The sequence below is a fragment of the Moschus berezovskii genome, chromosome 23, assembly GCF_049115385.1.
Source record: "Moschus berezovskii isolate FMDL1 chromosome 23, NW_MosBer_1.0, whole genome shotgun sequence".
Taxonomy (NCBI): Eukaryota; Metazoa; Chordata; class Mammalia; order Artiodactyla; family Moschidae; genus Moschus; species Moschus berezovskii.
Window position 1 is genome coordinate 27,252,881 of NC_142482.1, and position 27,822 is coordinate 27,280,702.

Consider the following 27,822-nt stretch of genomic DNA (forward strand, 5'->3'; position numbering starts at 1 on the left):
CCTCCTTTCTATGTAAACTATGTATAAATGTCAATGATTTCTTGATTCTAAAAATCCTCAAGTTCACTAAAGTTCACTAAAGTCTTTCGTCTACTTATTTTTTAAAGCAGCATCTCACCGGCCTCAAGTCAGGCAGCGGGAAAGCTGAGGGACAGCCATGCCCACAGCACCCAGGCTGCCTTTCCCTCTCCCAGCCCTCCTCCTGAGCCACCCCAGCCCCTCTGGGTACCACTGCCTCTCTGAGGACCCCTGCTCCTCTGGGACCAACACATTCCCCTCCTTTGCTCCCAGCTTTCCGTCCTCCTCCAGCACCCATCAAACCTCCCAGGGGTGGAAACGCGTTACTGACTCACCAGTCAGACCTGGGCGTGATGGGGTCCAGTGGGGCTCAGGACTATGGCCGGGATCCAAATGAGGTTTAGACCCTGTCAACTGTCTTTTAGCCCAACTTTCAAGGAGGGGGTGGTGGGCAAGGCTTAAAGCCAGGAACCCAGGAAGTGAGAAACACTGCGGGGGTGGGGGGTGGGGAGACGGGAAATGGAAAGAGTGAGCAGCCTTGAGATGCCCCATAGTTTTGTCCGGGAACTTTTCAATGACTCACCTGCCTGCCCACTTCACCCTTGCCTCACCCAAATTGGGGGTCAGGAGTGGGGGTCAGGCGTCGGGGGAGCCAAGAGCATCTCAGTTTCCTGCGGCTGCCACACGGGGGCAGAGCTGAGGCCGCTCAGGCCCGTTGATGCTCCGCGACCCTTGGGGACAGGGAGGGGCTTCTCCTGGCTCCTCTTCCCTCCTACCCTGTTCCCTGAGAGCCCATCACTCCAGGCCTTCATTTTCTCAAGGATGCCTGAATCCTTCTCAGTTCTTCTCAGAGGTGCTGGGGGAGCCCTGATCAATCAGGCCCATTTCCCAGGGACCCTGTCATTCTGCAGCCCCTCCACCCGCTCCCACCAAGGGGCAGCTTGGCGGGGAGGACCCCGTCCACTAACGCCACTCCACCTGGGGTGCAAGTGGCCTCGACTTCAGAGGAGGGGGTTGAGTAGAAGGATGCGAGAGAAGGTGGGAGATGGAAGGGGTGGGCCAGAGAGGAGTGGTCCTGCAGCCGGAGCGCCAGCCAAGAGGTTTGCTTCTGGTGTGGCACTCCCCTCCCCAACCTGAGGGCCCCCTGGGCCTGAGACCTGTATCCGAGGCTCCTGGGGAGAGACACCCAAGCCGGAGGGAATGGGAAGGGCTTCTCTGGGTAGGACCCTGCCCACCCTAGGAAGAAGAGCTGTCGCCTTAATGAAAAATGCGCAACATATGAGTTATGAGTTTAAGTTTTATTCTGGGATCCTTACTGAAGACTATAGCCTGGGAGACAGCTGCTTAGTAACCCTGAGGAATCTGCTCCAAAGAGGTAGGGGAGAAACCAGTGTATATGTGATATTTTTGGCCAGTCAAAGCCATGTGCAAAGTCAAGTTTTGCTACTGTTTGGTCACAAAGTGATGTCTGATTCTTTGTGACCCCATGGACTATAGCCCGCCAGGCTCCTCTGTCCATGGGACTTCCCAGGCAAGAGTCCTGGAGTGGGTTGCCATTTCCTTCTCCAGGGGATCTTTCTGACCCAAAGATTGAACCACGTCTCCTGCAGTGGTCAAGCTTCAGTTCAGTTCAGTCTCTCAGTCGTGTCCGACTCTCCGCGACCCCATGAATCACAGAATGCCAGGCCTCCCTGTCCATCACCAACTCCCGGAGTTCACTCAAACTCGTCCACAGAGTCGGTGATGCCATCCAGCCATCTCATTCTCTGTCGTCCCCTTCTCCTCCCGCCCCCAACCTTTCCCAGCATCAGAGTCTTTTCCAGTGAGTCAACTCGTCGCAGGAGGTGGCCAAAGTATTGCAGTTTCAGCTTTAGCATCAGTTCTTCCAATGAACACCCAGGATTGATCGCCTTTAGAATTGACTGGTTGGATCTCCTTGCAGTCCAAGGGACTCTCAAGAGTCTTCTCCAACACCACAGTTCAAAAGCATCAATTCTTCAGCGATCAGCTTTCTTCACAGTCCAACTCTCACATCCATACCTGACCACGGGAAAAACCATAGCCTTGACTAGATGGACCTTTGTTGGCTAAGTAATGTCTCTGCTTTTTAATATACTATCAAGGTTGGTCATAACTTTCCTTCCAAGGAGTAAGCGTCTTTTAATTTCATGGCTGCAATCAGCATCTGCAGTGATTTTGGAGCCCCCAAAAATAAAGTCTGACACTGTTTCCACTGTTTCCCCATCAATTTCCCATGAAGTGATGGGACCAGATGCCATGATCTTTGTTTTCTGAATGTTGAGCTTCAAGCCAACCTTTTCACTCTCCTCTTTCACTTTCATCAAGAGGCTTTTGAGTTCCTCTTCACTTTCTGCCATAAGGGTGGTGTCATCTGCATATCTGAGGTTATTGATGTAGTCAAGCTTACATCTTGCTAAAACATTCCTGCTCATCACAGAGAGCAGACACCTCGAGTTAATGATTTTAGTGCTTTCCTGTGACTGGGAAGATGCACGAATCTGGGGCCATTGGAATTCTTCCTGGGAACTGCATCTAACTTTCTGGGGGGGCCCGTTTATCCAAAGCTCACTGTGCCTTAGGCTGTTTCTCATCCTGAATTCCTCTCAGGGTGCACTGAGAACCTGGTGGTGAGCAAAGTTCTCAGTTCTGTATTCACAGGGCAAAGGAGGGAGGCTCAGCAAATCACGGTGACCTGCCAGTCACCAGGCCCAGGTGTGAAGCAAGGCTATGTGCCCCCACACTCGGCCCGGATCGGGCTTCACTGTCCCCCTGACTGGTTTCAGAGGTGAGCCCAGGCACACCAGTAGGAAACACAGGGCTCCCTGCAGCCACCAGAACTTCATAATTATCCCCCGTGTCCCTGGTGAACTCCTTCCCTTAGGAAATGGGTCTCCAGGGGCACCAGGCTTCTGGGAGAAACGCCCCTCACCCTTTCCCCAGAGGACTGGCTCTCCACACAAGCAGTTCCCCACAGAGAAGCCAGAAAGGAAAAGCCTTACAGATTTTCTCCTTAGAAAACACTACTTTTCTCACATATAATAAAACATACTATTTATAAACGATGTTTTTAAAAGGCGACGGGATACTGGCAGTCCAGGGCTTATGTCTCCGTGCTTCCAATGCAGGGGGAACAAGTTTCATCCCTAGTCAGGGAACTAAGATCCCACATGCCATTCAGCGTGGCCAAAACATTAAATAATAATAAGAAGAAAAGTGACAGGATAGAAAAAATAATGTTATACTCAAAAAAATTTAAAAAAAACTATCCAGAATGTACAGGGAACTCGTAAAATCAATCAGTAAAGGGGGTTAAGGAGAAAGACTCCAGGCCCAAAATGATGCCGCTTTTCCTAAAGTCCATGACAACAGACCTAGACTTAACACTTGACCTAACTGTAGTCTCCACCTCCCCCAGGGACAGTCTTAATCAACCAGCTTGGAACTCTGTGGTCAGCACCCAGGAGCTAATCTGCCCGTGGACCTTCTCCCTCCCTCAGAGGAGGAAGAGGCCATCTGCATGATAAAACCCTTCCCCTACCCCTCCAAAAAGATGTCCAGGCCTTAAAATAATCCTTTATTTTCTTGTGCTAAAATCTCCCTTGCCCCCCACCCTTCTAGCAATAGAAACCTTCTATTCTGTGCCACCCCTCAGAGCACCCTTCTGGATGAGTGCTGCCGATTCATGAATCCTTGAATAAAGCCAATTAGAGCTTCAGATTTACTGGGCTGAATTTGCTTTTATAACGAGGGCAACAACTCCAGAGAAGAAATGGAAAAGGACAGAAATTGCAATCCAAAGAAACATCCATGGAAAATTCATATACAGAAGACAGGATCAATTTTATTAGTAAATGGGAAAATGCAAATTAAAGCAACTGGGAGAGGGGATCATTTTTCCACCCATTAAACTAATAAGAATTTAAAAGATTGGTCATCTCCAGTGGTGATAAGGTTGAGAAAATTGATAGTCAAAAGCTGTTGGCGGGAATATAAATGAGCAAGTCCTTTTAGGAAATCAATTTGTCTAGATTTATCAAACTATTAAACAGGCACCCCCTCCTGCAAGCGATTCAATCATTTCTGGGGTCCACATGAGAGAATACAGTCATGTGTGCATAGCTACGTAAATAAAAGGCTATTTGTCACAACATTTTACATAATAGTGAAACTGACAAGTAAGTCAACTGGCCATGAATAGGAAAGGAACTAGGGAAGCGGTGCTTCATCACCAATACAGAGCACCACGCTGCAGGTGGGGAAGATCTGCGCATAGGTCTGAGTGGCAGGTATCATAGTACTTCATCAACATAAGTTAAAACAAAGATAAAGACAGATCCAGAGATACTCAGGGGTGTGTGTGTATGTGTGTGTGTAGAAACAGCAGAGGATGTGCAAGGATTGCCACCTGATGCTAACAGGAGCTAAATCTGGGTACCAGTGAAGGGGAACGTTTACATCTTACCCTATGTTTTTGTATTGTTTGAATATTCTTAAAATAAAATGCACTTGGGTAAAAAATGATGGCAATGGCTGTTGAAGTGAATAGACTGTGAGAATGTCAGAGGCTGCAGCACCCTTACAACCTCCCTCTCCCTCACCAACCGCCTCACCGTCTCCACCCCCTTCCCTGGGACGAGAGAGGGAGGTTGTATGTGTCTGGTCCTGATCAAGTCTGCTGGTGGCAGGAAGTCTCAAGTGTCCTCTCTGGACACTTATCTGTCATGCGGTGTGTTCTCACTGGCTCCCAAACACTTTAATTACACATATGAGCTGTTCCCTTCATCATCCAGCGAGCTTAGCATGACCAACTGAAAAAGTCCTGTTCCATGCCTGCTATTCCATGACTCCTCACTCACTACACAACCCAGCAAGTAGGTTGACTTTACATTCATTAAAAAAAAAAAAAAAAACAGGCATGATGCTCATAGCACCCTTTTGGCATGACTGCCATAAACTGGAAGTAACCCAGCTGGCAAATGGCTAAATAAACTGTGCATCCTCCATACAAAGGGAATACTATTCAGCAATACAAAGGGACAAACTACCAATACACATAAATAAATTGTATTTCTATATACTAGCAATAAATACATGGAAATAATTTTTAAAATATAACACCATTTATAATCACTCATTAAAGATAAAGTCCTTATATATAAATCTAACAAAACACATACAGGAATTGCTATGCTGAAAGCCACAAAACACTAAAGAAATCAAACATCTAAATAAATGGAGTGTTCATGGACTGGAAGCCTTACATTGTGAAAATATCAGTTTTCCCCAAAACTGATATACAAGTTTAATGCAATTCCTGTCAAAATCTCAGCAAGATTAGTTTTTTTGTAGATAGAGATAAGATTGTTTCAAAATTTATATGGAAAGGCAGAGGAACTAGAAGAATGAAAACAACTGTGAAAAGAATAGAGTGGGAGGAATCATAAATATAGCTATCTATGTAAATTATTTACCTGCGGTAATCAAAGCTAAGCAGTATTAGCGGAGAAAGTCCATGGGACAGAAAAACACTGAAATAAGGCCAATGATTTTTGACAAACATGAAAAGGAGTTCTACGGAGGAAGTATAGTCTTTTTAACAAATGATGCTGGAGCAACAGGATATGCATAAGTTAAAAAGAAGACTTTGATCTAAAGCTCACACCTTATACAAAAATTAACTCAAAATGGAGCATAGATTTAAATGTATGGCATAAAACTATGAAAGTTCAGAAGGTAACCGAGAGGAAAACCTTTGGGACATAGAGCTTAGTGAGTTCCTACACATGATACCAAAAGCATAAGCCAATACATGAAAGAAAAAATTGATATAAAAGACTTCATCAAAACTAAAAACTTTTGCTCTGCAAAAGCCTCCATTAAGAGGATGCCAAAATAAACTAGAATTGACAGGTTCTCTTAAAAGCTGAATGTACACTTGCCCTAAGAAACAATTATGATAAGAATCCATAAGCAATTGCACTCTTGAGCATTTATCTCAGAGAAATAAAAATTTATGTCTACAAGAAAACTTGTACATGACTGTCTAGAGCAGTTTTATTTGTAAAACCCCCAAACTGAAAGCAACCAGATATTCCTCAATGGATGAATGATTAAACAAACTGTTTATGTGTATCTCCATGGAGTACTACACTTGATCTTAGCCAAAAGGTGGAGAAGACTCTTGAGAATCCCTTGGACTGCAGGGAGATCAAACCAGTCAATCCTAAAGGAAATCAACCCTGAATATTCATCGGAAGGACTGATGCTGAAGCTGAAGCTCCAATACTTTGGCCACCTGATGCGGAGAGGTGACTCATTGGAAAAGACCCTGATGCTGGGAAACACTCAGGGCAAGAGGAGAAGAGGGTGACAGAGGATGAGATGGTTGGATGGCATCACTGACTCGGTGAACATGAGTTTGAAGAAACTCAGGGAGATAGTGGTGGACAGAGAAGCTTGGCGTGCTGCTGTTCATGGGGTCGCAAAGAGTCAGATACAACTTAGCCATGGCAACAACCGTGGAGTACTTCTCAGCAATAAAAAGGAATGAACTGTTGATACATGCCACAAATAGGATGCATGTCAATATTTTTTCTGAGTTATAACTCTCAAAAGTGCAAATAGTGTATGATTCCATTTATATATAACATTCTGGAAATGAGAACCTTACAGAGATGGCAAACACATTAACGGTTGTCAGTGCTTAAGAATGTTCAGACAGGGAGGAGTGGGTGTGGCTCTAAAGGGGTACATGGAGGAGAGGGGCTGCTGGCTGTGCTGGAATAGTTATGAATCTTGATTGCAGTGATGGTTGTAAGAATCCACTAATGTCCTAGAAGGGTACTCAGGACCTCTCTGCACTATCGTTGAACTTCCTTTGAATCTACACTTGTTTAAAAGTTAAGAGCTAAAAATATTAATAATAATAAAGATTGTAGCAGTCATGTGGGGCACTGTCTTCTCTGTTAAGCTGTGAGCCCTTCCCAAGGCTGAAGGAGGTTGGGGGAGACTGCACCGTCGGCTCTTATTAAACATTTGTTGGGAGGTAATAATCCTGGTGTTACGTGGACACAGGTCGGGGTGGCCAAACCTTCCCAGAAGTTTCACATCTCCTTCCTAGGAAACCTGTTTGGCTTCTGGTCCTGGGAAGAAAGGTGGGAAGCTGGGAAGGCTAAGCCGCTGAGTGGGGAAGAGGCTGGAGGCGGCAGCCATATCCTAGCCCACTAGGGGGCAGCAGAGGCTGGCGAACGGCGCCCACGTTTGCTCTGGAGTCGCAGACTCTGCCCAGGAGTCCTCTCCGCACTGGCTGCAGGTGTAAAACCAGCTTGAGCAGTCCCACAGCCCTGAGAAGAGGGGGCCTCAATGTCAATCAGGGGTCTCCTGACCCTGGGACTCAAGAGAAGGAGCACTGAGTGGGCTCAGTATGGTCACCCCCTGCCTTCCCTCCCTCTGTGCCATCAATGGCGTAAGAGCTACCCACTCAGAGCGCTTTGCTTTTCCCCGTCAGGGACAAGGGTGCTCAACCAGCCTGAATCTCAGAGAGGGGACGGAGACCCCTGGACCCCTCTGAAATGGGCTTAGACTTGAGAGGGGGGAAAACCTCTGAACGTTCCCAGACACAGATTTGGAAGCTCGGTGCACCTGCTAAAGGCATTTTCTAGCTGATTCTTTAGGGCTAAAGGGAGGGAGAGCTCCATAGGATGGAGGCCAATATTTGTCTCTTAGCATACCCTATGACACCCAGAGATAGCACAAAACTAAGTCACTCTGCAATTTACTAGCTCTGTGTTCTCAGACAGGGCTTCCCTGGTGGCTCAACTGGTAAAAAAAAATCTGCCTGCAATGTAGGAGACCCCAGTTCGATTCCTGGGTCGGGAAGATCTGCTGAAGAAGAGATAGGCTACCCACTCCAGTATTCTTGGGCTTCCCTTGGGGCTCAGCTGGTAAAGAATCCGCCCGCAATGCGGGAGACCTGGGTTCGATCACTGAGTTGGGAAGATTGCCTGGAGAAGGGAAAGGCTACCCACTCCAGTATTCTGGCCTGGAGAATTCCATGGACTGTATAGTCCATGGGGTCGCAAAGAGTCGGACACGACTTTCATTTTCACGTTCAGACAAAGCACACTACCTCTCTTGTCCTGTTTCCTCGTCTGTATAGTGAGGGATAGGATAACTCTGGCTCCCGAAGTTACTTTGATGGTTAAACAGAGTAAGTGAAGCGCCTTGCGTGGCACCTGGCCCCTCGTAAACCCTCAGGAAGCCTGCTCCGGCGCCCTCTGCGGTCCCTGGGACTGTTCTGCACCCAACACCGACTCCTGCGTCAGTATCCTCGTTGGCCACCGGGAGGCGGTGTGGGACCACGGTGCAGGCTGTGAGCACAAGCGGACTCACCGGGAGAAAGAATTCTGCAGCCCCGGCAGCGGAATTGGAGCGTCGCGGCCAGACTGGGTCTTCCCTTCTCGCTCCAGAGTGGCCCTCACAGTCTCCACAGCACGGAAAAGACCCAAGGTAGGTAAAGCAGAGGCAACAGCTGGGATCGGGAGTCAGGAATCCTCCGAGGCTGAGAAATCTGACCCAGCTGGCAGATTTAGAGCCCCTAGCCACTGCCCCCATTCTGGACATCTTCCTAAAAGTTATGGGTGGGAGGAAGGGGGTACCGTTCAAGATGACTTTTGGCTCCTTCTGGGGCAGTCTCGCTTGGGCATGTATCTTTGACGTGTTGGACGGAGACAAGCTGGAGATCTGAGTTAAGGAACTCACAAACCTGGAGAACTTGGATAAGGTAGTTAAATACCATCTTTATAAACACAAGTTGTGTCGGTCCTTTTAAAATAAAATTCTCAAACGGCTTCCCAATCACACCTAATATATAAAATCCCAAACCCCTTCCCAGACCTACAAAGCTAGGCCTAACCTTCCATCTCACCTCCTCCCTCTCCCCTCCCTGTCAGGCTGCAAAGCAGGCACTTTCCACATCCCCATCTCTGCACTGGCCTCTGCCTGGACCTTCTCCCTCCAGAAGTTGGCATGGCTCATTCCCTGACTTCATTCAGGTCCCTGCCTTCTCCCCAGAGAGGACCTTTCTAACCCTTAACCTTAATCTTTCCTTCACAGCACACAGGGCTACCCAGCCTAACATCGGATTATATGTCTGAGTTTATGTTTACCATCTTTCTGTCCCAGGAGAATGTAAGTGTAGGGAGGGTCAGGCTCTTGGCGTTCTGTTCCTCTGTCACTTAGTAGGAGCACACTAAATATTTGATGAATGACTGCATGACCTAATTAATTAATCTACAAAATGTGGAGGCTCAAGGAAGACTCTTGATGGTGACAGCTCTATGTAAATTTAATTCAATGTATATTACTGTGTTCTGACTTTTTGCCTACCATACAGGCTTTAAGCATCGTTGTTGTTATTTTCATAAGGAGAATGTGATGGGGAAAAAAATCTAATGGGAGTGTGGGAGCCATCCCGTCCATCCTCTTTCTTCCGGTTCTTGGAACTGGGGGTGCCCATCATACCAGCGGAGAGCAAATTGCCCCGGGCTCCACAGAGGCGCTGGGGATTGTGGTCTTCTTCACTGTGCCCTGCCCCACTTTCAGCCCTCTGGGCCTTTCCACCCCCTCCCCATCCCGGGCTGCTCCACGCTGGTCCCCCTTTCCCTGAGAGGCAGCTCGCCTGGAACTTGTGCCTCCGTTCCGGCCCAGGACAGCCTGAGCCCCTGGAGATTCCGGATTGGGGGTCACAGGACAGCGCGCAGGAAAATACCTTCCTGGAGCACCACGCTTCCCCGGTGGCTGGTGGAAAGCGGAGAGCCAGAGAGGCCGGAGGGTCGCGGTAGGGAGTGTCAGCGAGACCGGGGAAGCGGACTGAGCGGAGAAAGAATGCGGGGCCCGAGTCCTTCGGCGCGGACAGAGCAGAGCAGCCTGCTCCCGGGCGTTGGATTCCGATCCCCGCGGGACGCCCCCCGCTCCCCCGCCTCCCCGCGCCGGGAGCCCCGACGCTTGTGCGCGAGTAACAAGTGTGCAACTGGCGTGTGCTCGGGGGCACTGACATGCTCCTGAAGAGGCTGGCTGCAAGGAGCTTCACCATCCACACAAAGAGCTCTTCGAGGAGGACCATTTAAATGAGGGGGTTGGGGGGACCAAGGGAAAAGTGTTGGGAACCTGGGGAGGGGGGAGGATACGCATATTAAAGGCGCAATCTCGCCTGAGTCCGGGCGCAGCAGCTCCAGAGAAGGGACCCTCCGGGGCGGGGAGCGCGGGGAGGGCGAGCTCCTGGGCCCGCTTCTCGCCCATTCTCCGCAGAACTTTTCCCCCTCCCGCTTCCCTCGCTCAGCCTCTCTCGGGGCGGTCTCCGGGGACTGTCTCTCACATCCATTCTCCTTTCCTCCTTGATTTATGCTGCAGAGTGGAACGACCTTCCCTGACCTCATTTTCATGACGGCGCGAGCACACCCGGAGCCGGCTACGCACATTCCGGAGCAGGCGCGCGCCGACACACACACACACACACACACACACACACACACACACACACATACCCGAGTCCCCGGCTGCAGGACCCTGCCCATCTCTGAGTTCACACCAGCTCCGCCACTGTTCTGGGCACTGCCGGGGCTGTGGACGCTCAAAGGATAGATCCCCATTAGCATCTGGCTTTGAATATCATTTGCATTTTATTCATTTCATGTCAAAACGCTCAGAACTCTTCCCCAGCCCGCAGCTCTCCCCGGAGCTCGAGCATCGTGGGCCTCCAGCTCGAGCCTCTTCCCGGTGGGCCGCACGTCTGCTGGCTGCACCCACACACACACACACACACACACACACACACACACACTTCACTCACCCTCGCCTAACCAGGGCACCGACCACCATCCACCGCCCCGACGAGCGGGGTTAACGTTTCCTGAGCTCTTGGCAAGTTCCAGGCCCAGCGCTAAGGGTTTATGTGAAAGTGTTCATTTAGTCCTTACAACATCCAAAAGTGCTAAGCACTACGTTATACCCATTTGAGAACTGGGGAAACTGAGTCACAAAGACGGCTTACTCAAGGTCACGGAGCTAAAAAAAAAAAAGGAAGCGGAACTGAAACCCAAGGCGGCGGGACCCCGAAGCGAGAAAGCTTAACCACTTCGCCCGCCCCGCCTCGTGCAAGGTCAAAGCGAAGGTAATTGCGACAGGAGAAAGCAGGTTTTCCTACACGGAAGAAAGTCTTTCTCGGCTCTTCCGCGACCCTTCCCCTCACTCGGCCGGGAGGGGACCCGGGCGCATTCCCCCGGCTGGGGCTCACGCCTCCCCTCTTGTCGGGCCGCCTCCCCCGGTCCTGACCCCTTCCCAGCGAAGGCTCGGCCGAGTCCGGCCGCCGTGCTTTCGGGGTCGTCTGTCGGCGCTGGCTAGTTAAGAAAAATAAACAACGTTCCAAATGGAGGCGATTCCTTTCAACCCAAGCCCCGCCGCCTGCCAGAGAAATGCAAACAGCGGGGGACGGCCCGAGTCCGCCCGGGGCCCCGCGCCCGAGCTGCGGGTGGGAGGGCTGGGCCGCGTAACCCGAGACGCCGCGCCGGCTCCCCGCGCGCTGCCCTCCGCCTGCCCCTTCGCCCCTGACCCCGCCGGCGGCGCGGCCGGCCCGCGCCCGCCTTCCCCGGAGCCCCCCACCGAGCCGGGACCCCGGCCCGCCCTCCTCGGCGCCCCGAACTGCCCCCGCCCCCAGAGCCATCGGCTCCGGCCCCCAGCCCGACCCGCCACCCGGGGAATCCCAGCCGAGTCCCCCGCTGCCACGTGGGCTCCCGGCAGCCACGGCCCCCTGTGGCGGCCGCGCGCCAGGCCTCAGTCCTATTGGATCATTAAACACCGAGAGGAAAATGGGCAGAGGTATCAGAAAGCCACCTAGCAAAGTATTGCCTAGTGAGTGGAGCAGGGTGGGGAGTGCTGCTTCCAGAAACGCGCCCTCTCCATCCTGCGGTGCGCGACGGGAGAAGCGAAGGGTGCTACAGCAGGGTATGGCCACCCCGGGCCCGACGAAGCCGGAGGGACGGCGTATGCTGGGGCGGGTGCTCAGGCCGGGCCGACCAGGTGAGCCTCGCTTCTCTCTTTCTCCGAGTCCTCTGCCTCGGGGGAAACCTGCGACCCGGGCCACCAGGGGGAGCCGTCGGGCGAGCGAGGACGACTCCTCTCGCTTACAAACCGCCCTTCAAGGATACGCCGCCAGGTGTGCGGTCCACGCAGGACGCGACAGTGCCAACCTCATTTTTACTGCCGCGCGAGTGACTCTAGGGACTCGCCTTGGTTGATTTGCGACAAGGCGTCTCGAACAGTCCTCGGGGCCGGGCGCGAGGACTAGAGGGAGTCCTGGGACCCCGGCTCCACGGCCTCTCCAGTTGGAGAAGAGGGGGGTCGCGGCGCCTCTAGGCCTGCCGGCCCCGCCCGTCAAAGTGGCCCCGGGGTTCGCCGGAGCCTCACCCCCTTGCGGCCACGTGGCCGACGTCCTCCTGGCCACCCTTCGAGGGACTCGGAGTGCCGAGGAGGGGCGGTGATGCACCCGCTTCCTCCGAATTCTTTCCAGCAAAGTTGGGCGGCGCCGAGATCGGCGGGAAATACCCAGAATCAGTCTCCCGTCTGCTTCGAGAGCGCCGGGGACAAGCGAAGACCGGGGGCTCCACCGGCTTCCGGTCCCCTTTAGCTCCGACTCCTTTTCTCGGGGCAAGAGTGTCTGTCTGTCGGTCTGTCTCGAGAGCGTTCTTTCCCTGCGTTTTCTTTCCGGCTCCAACTATTGGCCGGGTTGGGAGCGCAGGGCTTTCCCCGGAGCGGTGCTCACGAACGTGCGCACTCGCGCGCCCAGACGCTCGCCCACCTTTCCAAGTAGGGTCCCAGGGTCCCTTGGCACCGTTGCGCCGCTAAGCTCATCGGCTGCCGCGGTTCAAACACCTCTCCAACTCCTGGCATCGACTGTCCCCCAGTCTCTTGACCCGAATTGCAATCAAAACTCTCTAACGGTGCTGAGCCGGTCGTTTTGCCTCCTCCCAACAACCACCCCGCACACACGTAGACTCAGCGTTAGATATTTTCTCTCTCGATTTTTCTTGAAGGGGGCGACATGTGACACCGAGAAAATCTTTCTTCAAGGATTTCCTATCCGGGCTTCCAATGAGTTGGGTATTTCCCCCCTCCTCCCAATATAGTAAAAGGGAGGGGGAAAAGTTTAGAATGTAGGGGAACGGTAGCTATGAACAGCACCAACACCAGCTCTCCCCATCTCCCTAATTCGGTTCCTTTCCGCCAGCTGAAACCGAGCGATTCTACCAGGAAGGAATCCGTTCCTTTGGGGTCCTTCAAGAAGGGCTACTTTGGAGACGGGCGATAGAGAAATCTGAGTGGCCTGAATTACCACCGCCGCCACCAGCACCACCACCCCGCCCAACCATTGCTCCACCCCGACCCTACAGTATAGATGTGACCTTAAAGAGCCCACTAAGGGAGCGGGTTTGCAAGCCCAGCTCCGAGTTCCTGGGGACAGCGTTTGACACTCGGCCCTTCGCTCTCCTTTTCCCTTCCTCTAGTCCGGTCTTCCTCTTCCACCCCACCCCCGATCCTCGCGAGGGACTCAGAGCTGATCCTGGGGGCGAGGACGCGGCTGACAGTTAAATTGCAATGTAGGCCGAGGCAGTGGGGGTCGGGGGGAGAAAAAGGACCGTGTCTCTTTAACTGGCCCTGCAGACAAAGCGAATCCCCTCGGAGCGAGCGGAGTCGGGCGCAGCCGCGCGCAGACCTGTCAGCGCGTCTCCCGCGCTTGGGAGAGAGTTTGCAAAGTCATAATTATATCTCTTAACCTGTCTTGCTCTCTGCAGAAGAAGGTCCCATTATATTGAAATGAGATTATTAGCCATCAAATACTTTCTTTCTCGGGAGTTTTTTTTTTTTTTTTTTAAATTCAAATACCTTAACGACTTGGCAATTGCATTTTGATCAGATTTAGTTGGTGCCCCAGCCCGGAGCGGGAGCCAGGGCGGGAAGGCAAATGGTTGGGGAGGGAAGTGGGGGTGGCAGAAGAGTTTGCGAAGAGAAGCAGCCTCCTCTCTTTTATCCTTCTCTTAGGTCTCATCTACCTGGTGGGGACCTCCGGACCTGGGAAGGAGGTGTGAGATAAGAGAAGTTGGGGCAAGGTAGGGGAACACCTTCTATTCCCTCGGGAAGGTCGGCTTAAACCGCTTCGGTGAAAATAGAAAGTGAATTTCAGGCGGGGCAGCTGTGAACCGTGGGGCGGGGACCAGGATGCGGAAGTCTGAGGGCTGCAGATGGCGTGGCTTTGGGACACCAGGTAAGGACCGAGGCTGCAGCTGGTGGTCTCGTGGGCTTAGCTGCTTCCGCTTGAGGTGGGCTCAAGCCTCCCGCTAGGATCCTAGTGGACGGAATTTCAGTATGTAGTAATAAGTGGGGTTTTGCTCTATGCCCAAAGGCTGTCTGGTTTTGCCGAATATTGTGAGCCCCTTGAGGAAGAAGCCCGTCTTGTTTCCAGACCCTGGAATTCCTGTCCCTACTGCCAGCAGGGCCCTCCCTCACCCCTCACCCCATCCTCTCCCTGGTCGGGGAGCTGGGGGCAGTGAAGTGGAAGATTTTCCAGACTCTAATTGTAAAGCCTCTCACTTTGACTTCCCCTTGCAAGAGGAGCAGCCAGGCTTGTGTTTTCTTTGGCTTTAGCCCAGACTCAAGGAAAATGTAGGGAGCAAGACAGCTCCCCAGGCCCCCTCCTCCTGACTCTCGTGCTTCATATGGAATCCTGGTGGGTCCAATGGAGCATCTGGTTCCACCCCATCACCTCCCAGGTGAACAGCTCTCTTCAAGTACTCAAATAGCAAAATGGGGATCTAGAATCCAAACACTTGGTTTCCAGACCAGGCTAGAACCACACCACCTTAGACCAGTCAACCCTTGTCTCTGAGCCTGTTTCTCCTTGTGCACAGTGAAGGCCTTGGACTTGAGATCTAAACGGTCCCTTTCATCTCTGACCGTTTTATTTTCCTAAAAAGAATGTTCTTATACAGGCATGATCTTCTGGAAGATTCCAGGGAGACTATACCACTCTTCTCCTCCCATCTCTTCAAAACAGCACCCAGGGGCTGAGGCACATTGATTGTGCTATAAAAACCTCCAAATACAAAAACTTTGAGATCCTTTCAGTATCCACTAAAGTCGAAGCATGACCCATACCTATGCCCCAGCACTTCCATAGGTAGGCATTGCTTCAACAGAAATGCATACTGGGTTTCCCAAAGGATATATATCCCCTAATGTTCATATAGTGCTCGTCACAATAGCTCCAAACTGGAAACTACCAAATGTTCATTAACAGTAAATAAACTGGTATAGTCACACAATGGAACTCTCTCGAGAAAAGAGAACAAACTATTGCTATATAAACACCATGGATGGTTCTCACAATGCTGGGCAGAAGAAGCCAAACACAGAGAACTACCTACTCCTTGGTTCCATTTATTAAAAGGACAGAAAGAGGTGAAATGAATCTCTGTTACTATAAGGCAACATGGTAGTTACTTCAAGAGAGGATGAAGTAATGGATGAAGTGGAAAGGAGTATGAGCGAGGCGTCTGGGTTGATGATGATCTGATTCTGGAGCTGGTTACACACAGTGTGTTCAGTTTGTGAAAATTCATTGAGATGTGCAACTATGTTCGGTGCATTTTATGAATATTGTATGAATATTATGAATATTTAAAGCTTATATTGAAAATTTCTTCTCTCCAACCCTTGGTCTCACCCACATACTCATGCCTTCTGATGCCTCGAACTCCATACTGGCAGGAAATCAATCACTAAAGTTTATTTGGCTCTCCTGCCCTATGCATGGCCCTGTGAAAAATACACAGAGGTATTTTAGTCCCTACCCTCAAAAGGCTTACAGTTGAGTTTAGAGGCAGGTGGCTACACAGGAAACAAAGAGGAAATGGTGTGTGGCATAGAGGGAATGGTTTACGAGCAGGTGAGTTAGACAGCCTGAATTTGAATCCCACATCCACCACCTACTGCCCATGTGACCTTGGACAAGTGACTTCATCTCTCTGGGCTCCCGTATCTGAAATATGAAGAGGACCACACATGCAATGTACATTTGGGTCTGTTGTGAGGATTCTACCAGATAGTCTGTGCAACAGCATGGGATAAGTGCTCCATAGATGTTAGATAGCCTTCTCCTGTGCGATGGTGACAGCTCTAACTCACACTGTTCAGAGTTCTGAGAAGAGGGGGATGAATGTAAATTGGGGGAGGCAGGAAAGGCCTACTGTGGAAGAGACAGTTTGAACTGGGAAAGGTTGGTGAAAGGGGGGCTTTAGAAAGATCTTTTGGCATTGTCAGGGATGGGGGAGCCGGGTGGGCTGCAGTCTATGGGGTCACACAGAGTCAGACACAACTAAAGCGACTTAGCAGCAGCAGAGATATTTTTAGTAGTTACAACTCAGAATGTGTGTGTGATAGGTGGGCAGCGCTCCTAGAATCTAGAGGGTAGAGGTCGGAGATGCTTCTAAACATCCTCCCATACACAGGGTAGCCCTCACAACAAAGAATTATCTGGTCCAAAATGTCAATGGTGCCAAGGCTGAAAATCCTAATCTGGAGGGTAGAGAGGATTTACTGGCAATGGGAAGGCATTCCAGCAGGAATAAGGACGTCCTGATGCAAACAACAGTTAAAACTGTACATGGAACAACAGACTGGTTCCAAATAGGAAAAGGAGTACGTCAAGGCTATATATTGCCACCCTACTTATTTAACTTATATGCAGAGTACGGCTGGACTAGAAGAAGCACAAGCTGGAATCAAGATTGCCGGGAGAAATTTCAATAACCTCAGATATGCAGATGACACTACCCTTATGGCAGAAAGTGAAGAGGAACTAAAAAGCCTCTTGATGAAAGAGGAGAGTGAAAAAGTTTGCTTAAAGCTCAACATTCAGAAAATTTAAGATCATGGCATCTGGTCCCATCACTTCATGGGAAATAGATGGGGAAACAGTGGAAACAGTGTCAGACCTTATTTTGTGGGGCTTCAAAAGAGGAACTAAAAAGCCTCTTGATGAAAGTGAAAGAGGAGAGTGAAAAGGTTGGCTTGAAGCTCAACATTCAGAAAACAAAGATCATGGCATCTGGTCCCATCACTTCATGGGAAATTGATGGGGAAACAGTGGAAACAGTGTCAGACTTTATTTTGGGGGGCTCCAAAATCACTGCAGATGCTGATTGCAGCCATGAAATTAAAAGACACTTATTCCTTGGAAGGAAAGTTATGACCAACCTAGATAGCATATTAAAAAGCAGAGACATTACTTAGCCAACAAAGGTCCGTCTCGTCAAGGCTATGGTTTTTCCCGTGGTCATGTATGGATGTGAGAGTTGGACTGTGAAGAAAGCTGATCGCTGAAGAATTCTGATTGCTTTTGAACTGTGGTGCTGGAGAAGACTCTTGCGAGTCCCTTGGACTGCAAGGAGATCCAACAGTCCATTCTAAAGGAGATCAATCCTGGGTGTTCATTGGAAGGACTGATGCTAAAGCTGAAACTCCAATACTTTGGCCACCTCATGCGATAAGTTGAATCACTGGAAAAGACTCTGATGCTGGGAAGGATTGGGGGCGGGAGGAGAAGGGGACAACAGAGAATGAGATGGCTGGATGGCATCACCGACTCGATGGACTTGAGTTTGAGTGAACTTCGGGAGTTGGTGATGTACAGGGAGGCCTGGCGTGCTGTGATTCATGGGGTCACAAAGAGTCGGACATGACTGAGTGACTGAACTGAACTGAAAATCACTGCAGATGGTGATTGTAGTCATGAAATTAAAAGACGCTTACTCCTTGGAAGGAAAGTTATGACCAACCTAGATAGCATATTAAAAAGCAGAGACATGACTTTGCCAACCAAGGTCAGTCTATTCAAGGCTATGGTTTTTCCAGTGGTCACGTATGGATATGAGAGTTGGACTGTGAAGAAAGCTGATCGCCGAAGAATTGAAGCTTTTGAACTGTGGTGCTGGAGAAGACTCTTGAGAGTCCCTTGGACTGCAAGGAGATCCAACCAGTCCAATCTAAACGAGATCAGTCCTGGGTGTTCATTGGAAGGACTGATGCTAAAGCTGAAACTCCAATACTTTGGCCACCTCATGCGAAGAGTTGACTCATTAGAAAAGACTCTGATGCTGGGAGGGATTGGGGGCAGGAGGAGAAGGGGACGACAGAGAATGAGATGGCTGGATGGCATCACCAATTCGATGGAAATGAGTTTGAGTGAACTCCAGGAGTTGGTGATGGACAGGGAGGCCTGGTATGCTGTGATTCATGGGGTTGCAAAGAGTCGGACACGACTGAGCGACTGAACTGAACTGAACTGATACAGACTGGGGCTGGACAGTATTTGGGGGTGTCCAGAAGTGCCCTGCAGTCTTCATCCTTCAGGCTGCAAGTTCCTCATCTACCTCCCAGATTTCAGAACTTCCTGACGGTTTAGAAGGCTCATCCAGTTTCTTCACTGCTCTTATGAGAGATTTGGATAAAGCAGAGCAGATTCTCAGGAGATTTGCAAGCCCATGAGTGTCACATCTCATTGGAACTGCAATTGGTGGAAACCCCTGAAGTCTCAGGGGTCAGAAGGGGAAGGGACTTGTCCACCATCGTGCAGCACAGGTTGGTATGCTGGGAATTGTCCCCAGAGCTCTATTTTGTTAATCAAAGGTTTTATTGATTGATTGATCTGACTGCACAGCATGGCATATGGGATCTTAGTTCCCTGACCAGGGATCAAACCCATGCCCCCTGCATTGGAAGCATAATGTCTCAACCACTGGACCCCAGGGAAGTCCCTAGAGCTCTATTGTTGATGTACAAGTTAGCGGAGAAGGGACTGCAGAAATTGATTAATCTAGAAGTGGAAAATATGACACTTTGTAAACATCAGAAGGAGAGTTGGGACTGAACTTTGGAAGTACCCAAGAGAATTATGTGATTCTCTAAGGGACAAGTATAATTCTGCACTCTCAAACCATGCTTTATAGCCATAGGGTTTCAGAAAAGAGAAAATAGACATTGATTAATCAAAATTCTTCTTTCTTGGACTTCCCTTGTGGTACAGTGATAAGAATCTACCTGTCAATGCAGGGGACGGGGGTTCAATCCCTGGTCTGGGAAGATTCCACATGCGGAGAAGCAGCTAAGCCCGTGGGCCACAACTGCTGAAGCCACGTGCTGCAACTCCTGAAGCCCACACACCTAGAGCCTGTGCTCCATGAGAGAAGCCGCCGCGGTGAGAAGGCCCAAGCTCTGCACCTGGAGAAAGCTGGCAGCAGCACAGACCCAGCACAACCAAAAATGTTAAAAAATTCTTTCTTGAAGCAATTTCTATATGCCAGGTATTGTTCTTAACTCCAGGAATACAGGACTGGACAAGAGAGGCAAAGCAAAACGTCATGGAGAGGGGTGTGGAGCGGGGAGGAGGAGGATAAATGAAACTGTATATAATGAAATGCCATGCATTCAATAGAGCACCTATTTGGGTTAGCTGTTCTTCATAAATATTTCCCATTTCACAAAAGGTAGAAATTCTTTTCTCCAGTTAAGATGGAGAAACTGAGTCCCAGAGAAGGTCAGTGGTTTCCTCAGAATAGATGGACTAATAAGTGGAAGATTCAGGATTTGAAATCAGATTACCAATTTATGGTTAAAAACATCTAGTAAATTAACAGAGGACATCCTTAATCTGATAAAGACTGTCTGCAAACAAAACCTTACAGCAATCATCTTATTTAATGATGAAATAGTGAAAGTTTCCTCCTTCAGATCAGTATAAGATACAGATATCCGTTCATAACAATGTTCTGTTCAATGTTATATTAGACGTATAAGGATTGGAAAGGGGAAGGATTGGAAAGAGGAAGGTCAAAATATTATTATTCATAGATGACATGTCATACATAGAAAATCCAGAAGAATCTACAAACTATAAGAATATGTGTACTTCATGAAGTCACTGAATACAAATGATATACCTAGATACATCTATACCAGCAGCAAAAAAAAAAAGATAGAAAATTGTATTATAAAAGTGATACAATAGGCAAGTAATAGCTAAAGAAAATGAGGTTTCTTTTTGAAGTGATAAAATGTTTTAAAATTGATTGTGATGGTTACATATATTTATGAATATACTAAAAGCCATTGTACACTTTTAAATGGGTGAATGTAGTATGTGAATTGGACTTTCCAAGTAGCACAGTGGTAAAGAATCCACTTGTCAGTGCTGGAGATGCAGGAGACATGGGTTCGATCCCTGGGTCAGGAAGATCCCCTGGAGGAGGAAATGGTAACCTATTCCAGTATTCTTGCCTGGTAAATCTCATGGAAAGATGAGCCTGGCGGACTACAGTCCACAGGGTTGCAAAGAGTCAGACGTGACTGAGCACTCATGTCGATCATCAGTATGTGAATTATATCTCAATAAAGCTGTTATTTAAAAAATTACGGGTATTACAGAGGCCTCTCATTCCTACACTACCCATCACCAATACTTAATCCTGTATAAAAAATAAAATTTTCAACAGCAACAAAAACCATCCAGTGCCTAGGAATAAATCTAACGAAAAATGTGTAAGACCTCTACACTGAAACTATAAAATACTGTTGAGAGAATTTAAAGACCTGAATAAATGAAGTGATATAACCTGTTCATGAGGATTCATAATTTAATGATATCAGTTCTCACCAAACAGATCTGTAGATTCAATACAATTCCAATAAAAATCCCATCATCATGTTTATGGAAATTGAACTCTGGTGGACCTGACTCCATGGCCCACCAAAACTGGACACAACAGAAAAAAATACAAGAGTCACAGTGTCCCCCATACACAGGGTTACAGGCAGACATAACTGAAAGACCATCAAGACCTTCAGTCATAAAATCAGGACCCTAGAAAGCCCAATCTGGAGTAGAATGAGAAAATATATTCTCAGTTAAAACAGATCCTTACTCTGCTTTCAGTAGTTACAAGAGAAAGACCATAACTGACCAAATATATTTTTATTTAAAACAGAATGTTGGAGAGGACCGGGGTTTGTCACCCTCCACAAGTGGCATCACTGGGGATAGGGCTTCCAGGCTGAGGAAGTGGCTCCCTCCCAGTGGGATATAGGTGTGCAGGGGCTCCTCTGGCCAGGACTTGGAGAGCGGCTTGAGAAATCCCCAAGGCCACATGCCCATGGGTACCAGCCTGCGTGGTGGTGTGGCACTGCAGGAAGCTCTTGACCTGTCCCCGGAGGCCAGCTGGGACTTGGCATTCACCTTGGGCTTCGGAGAATTCTGGGAGAACTGAGACTTGAATGTGGTCCCCGGAGAAGACAGCTGCTTCCTTCCGGATGACAAGCTGGGAAGTGCCTGGGAGGCCGGGCGGGAGACGGGAGAGGGCCGAGGGTGCAGCACAGCCTTGGTCCTCAGGCTGCACCCGCAGAGGCAGGGCCGGCCCCCCAGGCTGCACTCTGCCTCCCATCCGAACTCCCTGGGGTGCCACCCTGTCCTAAAAGGGGGAAATGTCAGATCAGTTGAAAAGAGACTCAGAAGATAGATTTTTTTTTTTTTTTTAATGCAAGGACAGTGCTTCCCTGCCTCAGTACAATACTCACTCAGCCTCTTTCTGGGGCAAGTTCCGTTCCTGCAGGATGGAGGACTTAGAGACAGACTCTACCACAGGGGATCTCTTCATTTTCTCTGAAAAGAGGAGGAATTGAGAGCTGGCGGGGAGCGGGCTGAGGGCTCGGAACAGCAGTGAGTCAGAGGAGCTTTCGATGAGGTGTGGGGATGAAGGACCAGGAGAAGCAGCGTGGGGCCTCCAGGCTGGAGGATTAGAATACCCCCAAACCCTCTGTCCCCACACACACCTCTGGGAGGGGGAGCAGTCAGACTCACTATTGTACAGTCTGGAACTGGAAAATAGAAAGATCTAACTGGGGAAAGAGGGGGACCCTCTATTCCCACCTACTGAGGTGTCTTTTCGAGTCCACAGAAGTCTGCTTGGTATGCATCACTCAGGGCCCCTGGCCCTACTATGATGTCACCAAAGGGTTCCAGCTGGTGAGAGCTGTGCACCCAGGTTCCCCCGGGAACCAGGAAGTCCTGCCTCTTCCCCTCTTCTTTCTGGAAAGAGCAGCCTTTCCAGAAACACTTCAGGCTCTTTCTTCACATACGTTATCATGTGTCCTGCATGGGCACCTGATGGGAAGGACACGCGGCTCTCTGGGCCTTGCGGTTTAGTCGCGGAGAAGCACACACCGGACACTGTGTATCCCACTGGTCTGTGCCCTGAATCAAGAGTGATGGCACCAGGAGCTAATGAGGTCCATTTCTGCCGGCCGGGGAGGCCTTAAAGCTCCCTGCGGGAGGACAAAGGGTGGAGTCAGCCTTAAGGATGTATGAGATTTGGGTGGAGGAACCCAGAAAAGATGACTGGGATGAATGCAAAGCAGGGTCAGGAGCCAAGAGACCAGCTGGGCTTGGGCCGTGGATGCACATTTGTTTTTTGTTTGTTTTTGGCCGTGCCACTCAGCATATGGGATCTTAGTTCCTCAACCAGGGATCAAACCCACACCTCCCGCAGTGGAAGCGCAGTCTCTTTATTGTTGTATTTGTTTATTTTCAGGTGTGCTGGGTCTTTGTTGCTGCATGGGCTTTTCCCTAGTTGTGGTGAGCAGGGGCTACTCTCTAGTCACGGCGTGAGGCTTCTCATTGCAGTGGCTTCCCTTGTTGCAAAGCACAGACTCCAGGGTGCTCAGCTTCAGTCATCACAGCGCGTGGACTTCAGTAGTTGTGGCTCCTGGTCTCTAGAGCACAAGCTCAATAGTTGGGGCGCATGGAATTAGTTGCTCTGAGGCATGTGGGATCTTCCTAGATCAGGGATCGAGCCCATGTCTCCTGCATCGGCAGGTGGGTTCTTTACCACTGAGCCACCAGGGAAGCCCCGAAGCACAGTCTTAACCACTGGACCAACAGGGAAATCCCTAGATTCATATTTGTGGGAACCAGGCAATAAAAGGTGTGAAAAAGCAGCAGGGAACTCTAGCGGGGAAACTCTTAGGTACCTAGGTGAGGACTGGGGACTTACTGAGGGTAATAGAACATGCATGCTCAGTCGTGTCCAATTCTTTTGTGACCCCATGGACCATAGCCCACCAGGCTTCTCTGTCAATGGAATTCTCCAGGCAAGAATACTGGAGTGGGTTGCCATTTCCCTTTCCAGGGGATCTTCCCGACCCAGGGATTGAACCTGCATCTCCTGCATTGCAGGTGGATTCTTTATGCTGAGCCACCTGGGAAGCCCCAGGGTAATGGAAAGCCTGTGGGAAATGAGGTGAACTAGAAGCAGGGTGCCCACAGGAAACAGATGGTGCACTCAAGTTCGGAGAATTGAAAGAAAGTTTGGTAAAGGATGTGTTTGTTTACTAGGGCTTCTGTAATAAATTACCACAGACTGGATGCGATGCTAGAACTACAGAATTTTCCTTCTCTCTCTGTTTTGGAAGCCAGAAGTCTGAAATCAAGGTGTCGGCAAGGTTAGTTCCTTCTGGAGACTCAAACTGTCACATGCCTCTCTTGCATCTTCTGATGACTGCAGAGAGTCCCTGGCATTCCTTGGCTTGCAGCTGCATCACTCCACTCTCTACCTCCATCATCACATGGCCTCTTTCCCTCGGTGTCTTTGCATGGCCTTCTTATAAGGAAGGATACCAGCTTTTGGAGCTAGAATCCACCCCAAATTGGTATGATCTTAACTAATTGCATCTGCAAAGACCCTCTTTCCAAAGGAAGTCACCTTCTGAGATTCTAGGTAGACATGAATCTAGGGGAGTGGGAAAAGATTCAACTCAGCACAAAAGGACTATCATTTACAAAGGTATGGACAAATGTAGGGAAACCCCAAGGAATAGTGCAGCATCCAAGGCTATAAAAGGAGAGAGCTGTAGGCGCTTTTTAAAGGCAAGGGGAAGGAATGTCAGACAGAGAAGGCCACCTTGGACTTCCCAGTCCAGTGGCTAGTACTCTGTGCTCCTAACGCAGGGAGCCCAGGTTCAATCCCTGGTCAGGGAACTAGATCCCACATGCCGCAACTGAGACCTGGAACAGCCAAATTAAAATAAACAAAAACAGAAGGCCACTTTGAGCAGAGCTGTGAGCGCTGGTGGAGCACAGACCAACCCTGTGGGGAGCACAGCAGGGCAGCCCCTGCTCTGACCTCTCCCCACTCCCTCCACCTCAGTCATGCTTCCCACCGCACAGGAAGCCAGAGGCAAGGGGGCCGTTGAGGCAGCCCATACAGATCACCCTCCCAAGATGGCCAGGGGTTCCAGAGAGGCAGACAGAAGCTAGCCAAGAGGTCACATACGCCAGCAAGGCATTGACACTCGGCAAGACACACTGACAGGAGGCATTCGAAGGCCCCACGAGGGGCAAAGGCCTGGACAGAGACTGCGGGGTGATGGTCCCTCCCCAACCCTCGAGCCTGGTGTTCTTTAGGCCCCAGTCACGTGGGTGAACCCTGGGTACCCATTCACATCAGGGAAGGAAGCCTTGGGGCAGAAGGATGGACCCCAAATCCTGGGAGAGGAAGTTTGATGGGGGCACTTAAAGCACCTGAGTCCACACACTGGCCCAGGATCAAACTCAGACCTGGTCACACTAGTTGGCAGACTCCCGTTTTTTGTGTGTGGCTCTTCTGGGTCTTTGCTGTGGCACACGGGTTTCTCTAGTTGGGGCACACAGGCTTAGCTGACCTGCAGCATGTGGGATCTTAGTTCCCTGAATTCACATCCCCTGTATTGGAAGGTGGATTCTTAACCACTGGACCACCGAGGAAGTCTCTCAGTGTTTGAAACTTGAATTTGAACATTTTCAGATGGGGCCTTCATGCTCATTTACCTTTAGCTTCAACCGTGCCTCACTGTGCTGTCCAGGGTCCACCTTACTGCTGTCCATTATGTGCCCAGCCCCAGGAAGCAGTTAAGTGTTCAGCCTCTACTTGAGGACACAGAGTAAGAGGAGAAAACAGACTAGCCATTCAGGTTGAGGTTCCCCAGCCCTGTGCACCTGCCCGCCCCAGACAGAGATACCCCAAGGAGAGGGGATAGGTCCCTGCCCACGGGGAAAGGCCAAGAGAGAGTATGGCCCAGGTGAGGGACTGGGGAAAGACGTCTTTACAAAGAAATGTCTCCCAGGAAGGCCCTGGAGCCATTTGGGTACAGGCAAGAGCTAGTTTGTTGGGTTTTTTTCCTCCATCCCTTTCCAGGGTTGTTTATCAGACCAACTGCCACTTGGAAACATGGGAAGAGCTTGGATTTTTGGTTTCTGAAAACCTGGGTTTCTACACTCTCAGTGTGGCAAGGACTGGGACAAATTCTCCAAGACCGCTGGGCCTTGTTTCCCTTTCTATAAATAATGATGCTCATTGCATAGGACTGCTGTGCGGATGTGGTGAGAAAATTCTCCTGGTGGCTATAGAACCAAGGGCCGTGGCAGTCACTGTCACTTGCTTCCTGCCCTTCCTGCTCGCCCTTCCTCTACTTCACATCAATCATTCCACCCAAACTGGACAAGTCAGGGTCTCCAGTGACCTCCTCTTGGCCAGATCCAATGATCAGTTCTCAGTCCTCACTGTTATCGATGCATCTGGAGCAGCTTGGGTTTCCTATCTTCTTGAAATGCTTTCTTCACATTTGCTCTAGGACATCAAGCGCTCCCAGTCATCCTCCACCCTCCCTGGCTGCACCGTTTCGGTCTCTCTTGCACTATCTTTTCCTCCTTTCTGACCTCAGTGAGAGTCAGTGTCCCAGAGCTCCATCCTTGGAGCCCCTTGCCCACAACCTACACACACATCCTTGATGATTGGAGTAGTTACCCTGGGCTGCAGTAACAAAGTACCTAGTGACTTTAGAAGCAGAGATGGGGTGGGGAGGGAGGTAAGAGAGGGGTTCAGGAGGGAGGGGACACATGTATGCCTACGGCCGATTCATGTTGACATATGGCAAAAAAAAAAAAAACCCACAATACTGTAAAGTAATTATCTTCCAATTAAAATTTTTTTTTTTTAAAAAGGTGTATTTTCTCATAGCTCTGGTAGCTAGATGTCTATCAAGGCACCACGCTCCCTCCAAAGGCTCTAGGCAAGACCCTCTCCTTGTCTCTCCTGGCTTCTGGTGGTTGCCGGCAATCCTTGGCTTAAACAGCAAAGCTCCAATCTCAGCCCCCGTCTTCACATGGACATCTTCCCTCTTATAAGTCTGTGTCCAAATTTTCCTCATCTTAAAAGGACACCAATCATTGGATTTGGGCCTGTGCTAATCCAGAGTGACCTCACCTTAACTTGATTAAATCTTCAAAAACTTATTTGTAAATAAGATCACATCCACAGTTCATAGTAGACATAAATGGGGCCGGGCAAGGGGGAGATGCTATTCAACTCAATATAGTGATCTCATGGTTTTGAATACTATCCATACATTTTAACTTAAACTTGTGCTGTGCTCAGTCATGTCTGACTCTTTGCGACCCCATGGACTTCTTTGTCCACCAGGCTTCTTTGTCCATGGAATTTTCCAGGCAAGAATACTGAAGTGGGTTGCATTTCCTACTCTGGGGGATCTTCCCAACCCAGGGATCGAACCCACATTCGTCTCTTACATCTCCTGCATTGGCAGGTGGGTTCTTTACCACTAGCACCACCTTTATTAACTTCCAAATATATATCTCCAGCCCACACTTGGTGCCTGCTTTTCCTGCTTCATATCTCCTGCCCTCTCCACACCTCTGCTCACGTGCCAAGCCATCACTTTGGACCTACAGTATCCTGACTGAACTGTTCTGCCGCCATGGTCTTCCCCGTCGTCTGTAAATGGCAGACCCAAGGAAATCAAAGCAGAGTCCACCTGGTGAAGAGCTCCCTAGACTGACCCTCCCACTCAACTCTGGACACCAGCGGCTGAGCTACCACACAGAAGATGACAGAAGCCTTCTCTAGCCAAATTAAATGACTCCACAGAAAAGACCAACATACAACGGATCTGCAACTTCCAATAAAAACAGCCACTGGCCACCTGATCAAGACATGTGAGCCCATGAGCCCACCAAGGCTTCCAATAAGAAACACCCAAAATTAAACAAGTATCTGAGAAAAGATTCAAACATTAAAGGAAAAATTAATAAGCGAGGAGAGGAGAAAGGAAATCATAAAGAGGGAATTATAGAAAACAGAGCGATTCAAAGAAATTATAATTTATAGCCTCAGAAAGATAATGGAAGATCCATGACATGTAAACAGGATGCAGAATTTATTTAAAAAAAAAAAACAAAAAAACCACTGGACCCTGGTAGTCCAGTGGTTAAGACTCCACACTTCCAATGCAGGGGCCTGGGGTTCAGTCTCTGGCCAGGGAACTAGATTGTGCATGTTGCAGCTAAGATCTGGAGCAGCCAAATAAATTTTTTAAAAAAGAAACATAAAAATGGTACTCCAAATGTAAAAGTCACGTTGATGATAAAGCCAATGAAATCTCGAAAGTAGAACAAAAAGATAAAGCAAGGGATAATAATGGAGGGTAGATAAGAAAATTAAAGGATTAGTCCAGAGGATCAAAACTGACTGTTAGGAGAAATATAATGAAAAGGACTAAAAGGAAGAGGCAATTGCAGAGGTTGTATTCATATTTTCTAAAGATGGCTGCAATAGATCCTGTCTTACACAC

General features: G+C 49.4%; 1 protein-coding gene across 1 annotated transcript; it reads right to left on the reverse strand.

Annotated features, from left to right (window-relative positions):
- Positions 1 to 21,118: 21,118 nt before the first annotated feature.
- Positions 21,119 to 22,116, reverse strand: LOC148774116 (uncharacterized). The gene is made up of 3 exons (XM_088831176.1): positions 22,074 to 22,116; positions 21,718 to 21,802; positions 21,119 to 21,611 (listed from the first exon to the last, which is right to left on the reverse strand). Exons 1-3 carry the CDS (start codon positions 22,114 to 22,116, stop codon positions 21,119 to 21,121), a joined length of 621 nt encoding a protein of 206 aa, XP_088687302.1.
- Between the last annotated feature and the right edge of the window lie 5,706 nt (positions 22,117 to 27,822).

Bases quoted from the DNA above. Each gene is read 5' to 3' on its own strand.
- LOC148774116 (XM_088831176.1), bottom strand. From the start codon at position 22,116: ATGCATACCAAGCAGACTTCTGTGGACTCGAAAAGACACCTCA. The intron at 21,803-22,073 runs GTAGGTGGGAAT...TCCTCTTTTCAG, and splicing joins GGACTCGAAAAGACACCTCA to AGAAAATGAAGAGATCCCCT. The intron at 21,612-21,717 runs GTGAGTATTGTA...TCCCCCTTTTAG, and splicing joins TTGCCCCAGAAAGAGGCTGA to GACAGGGTGGCACCCCAGGG.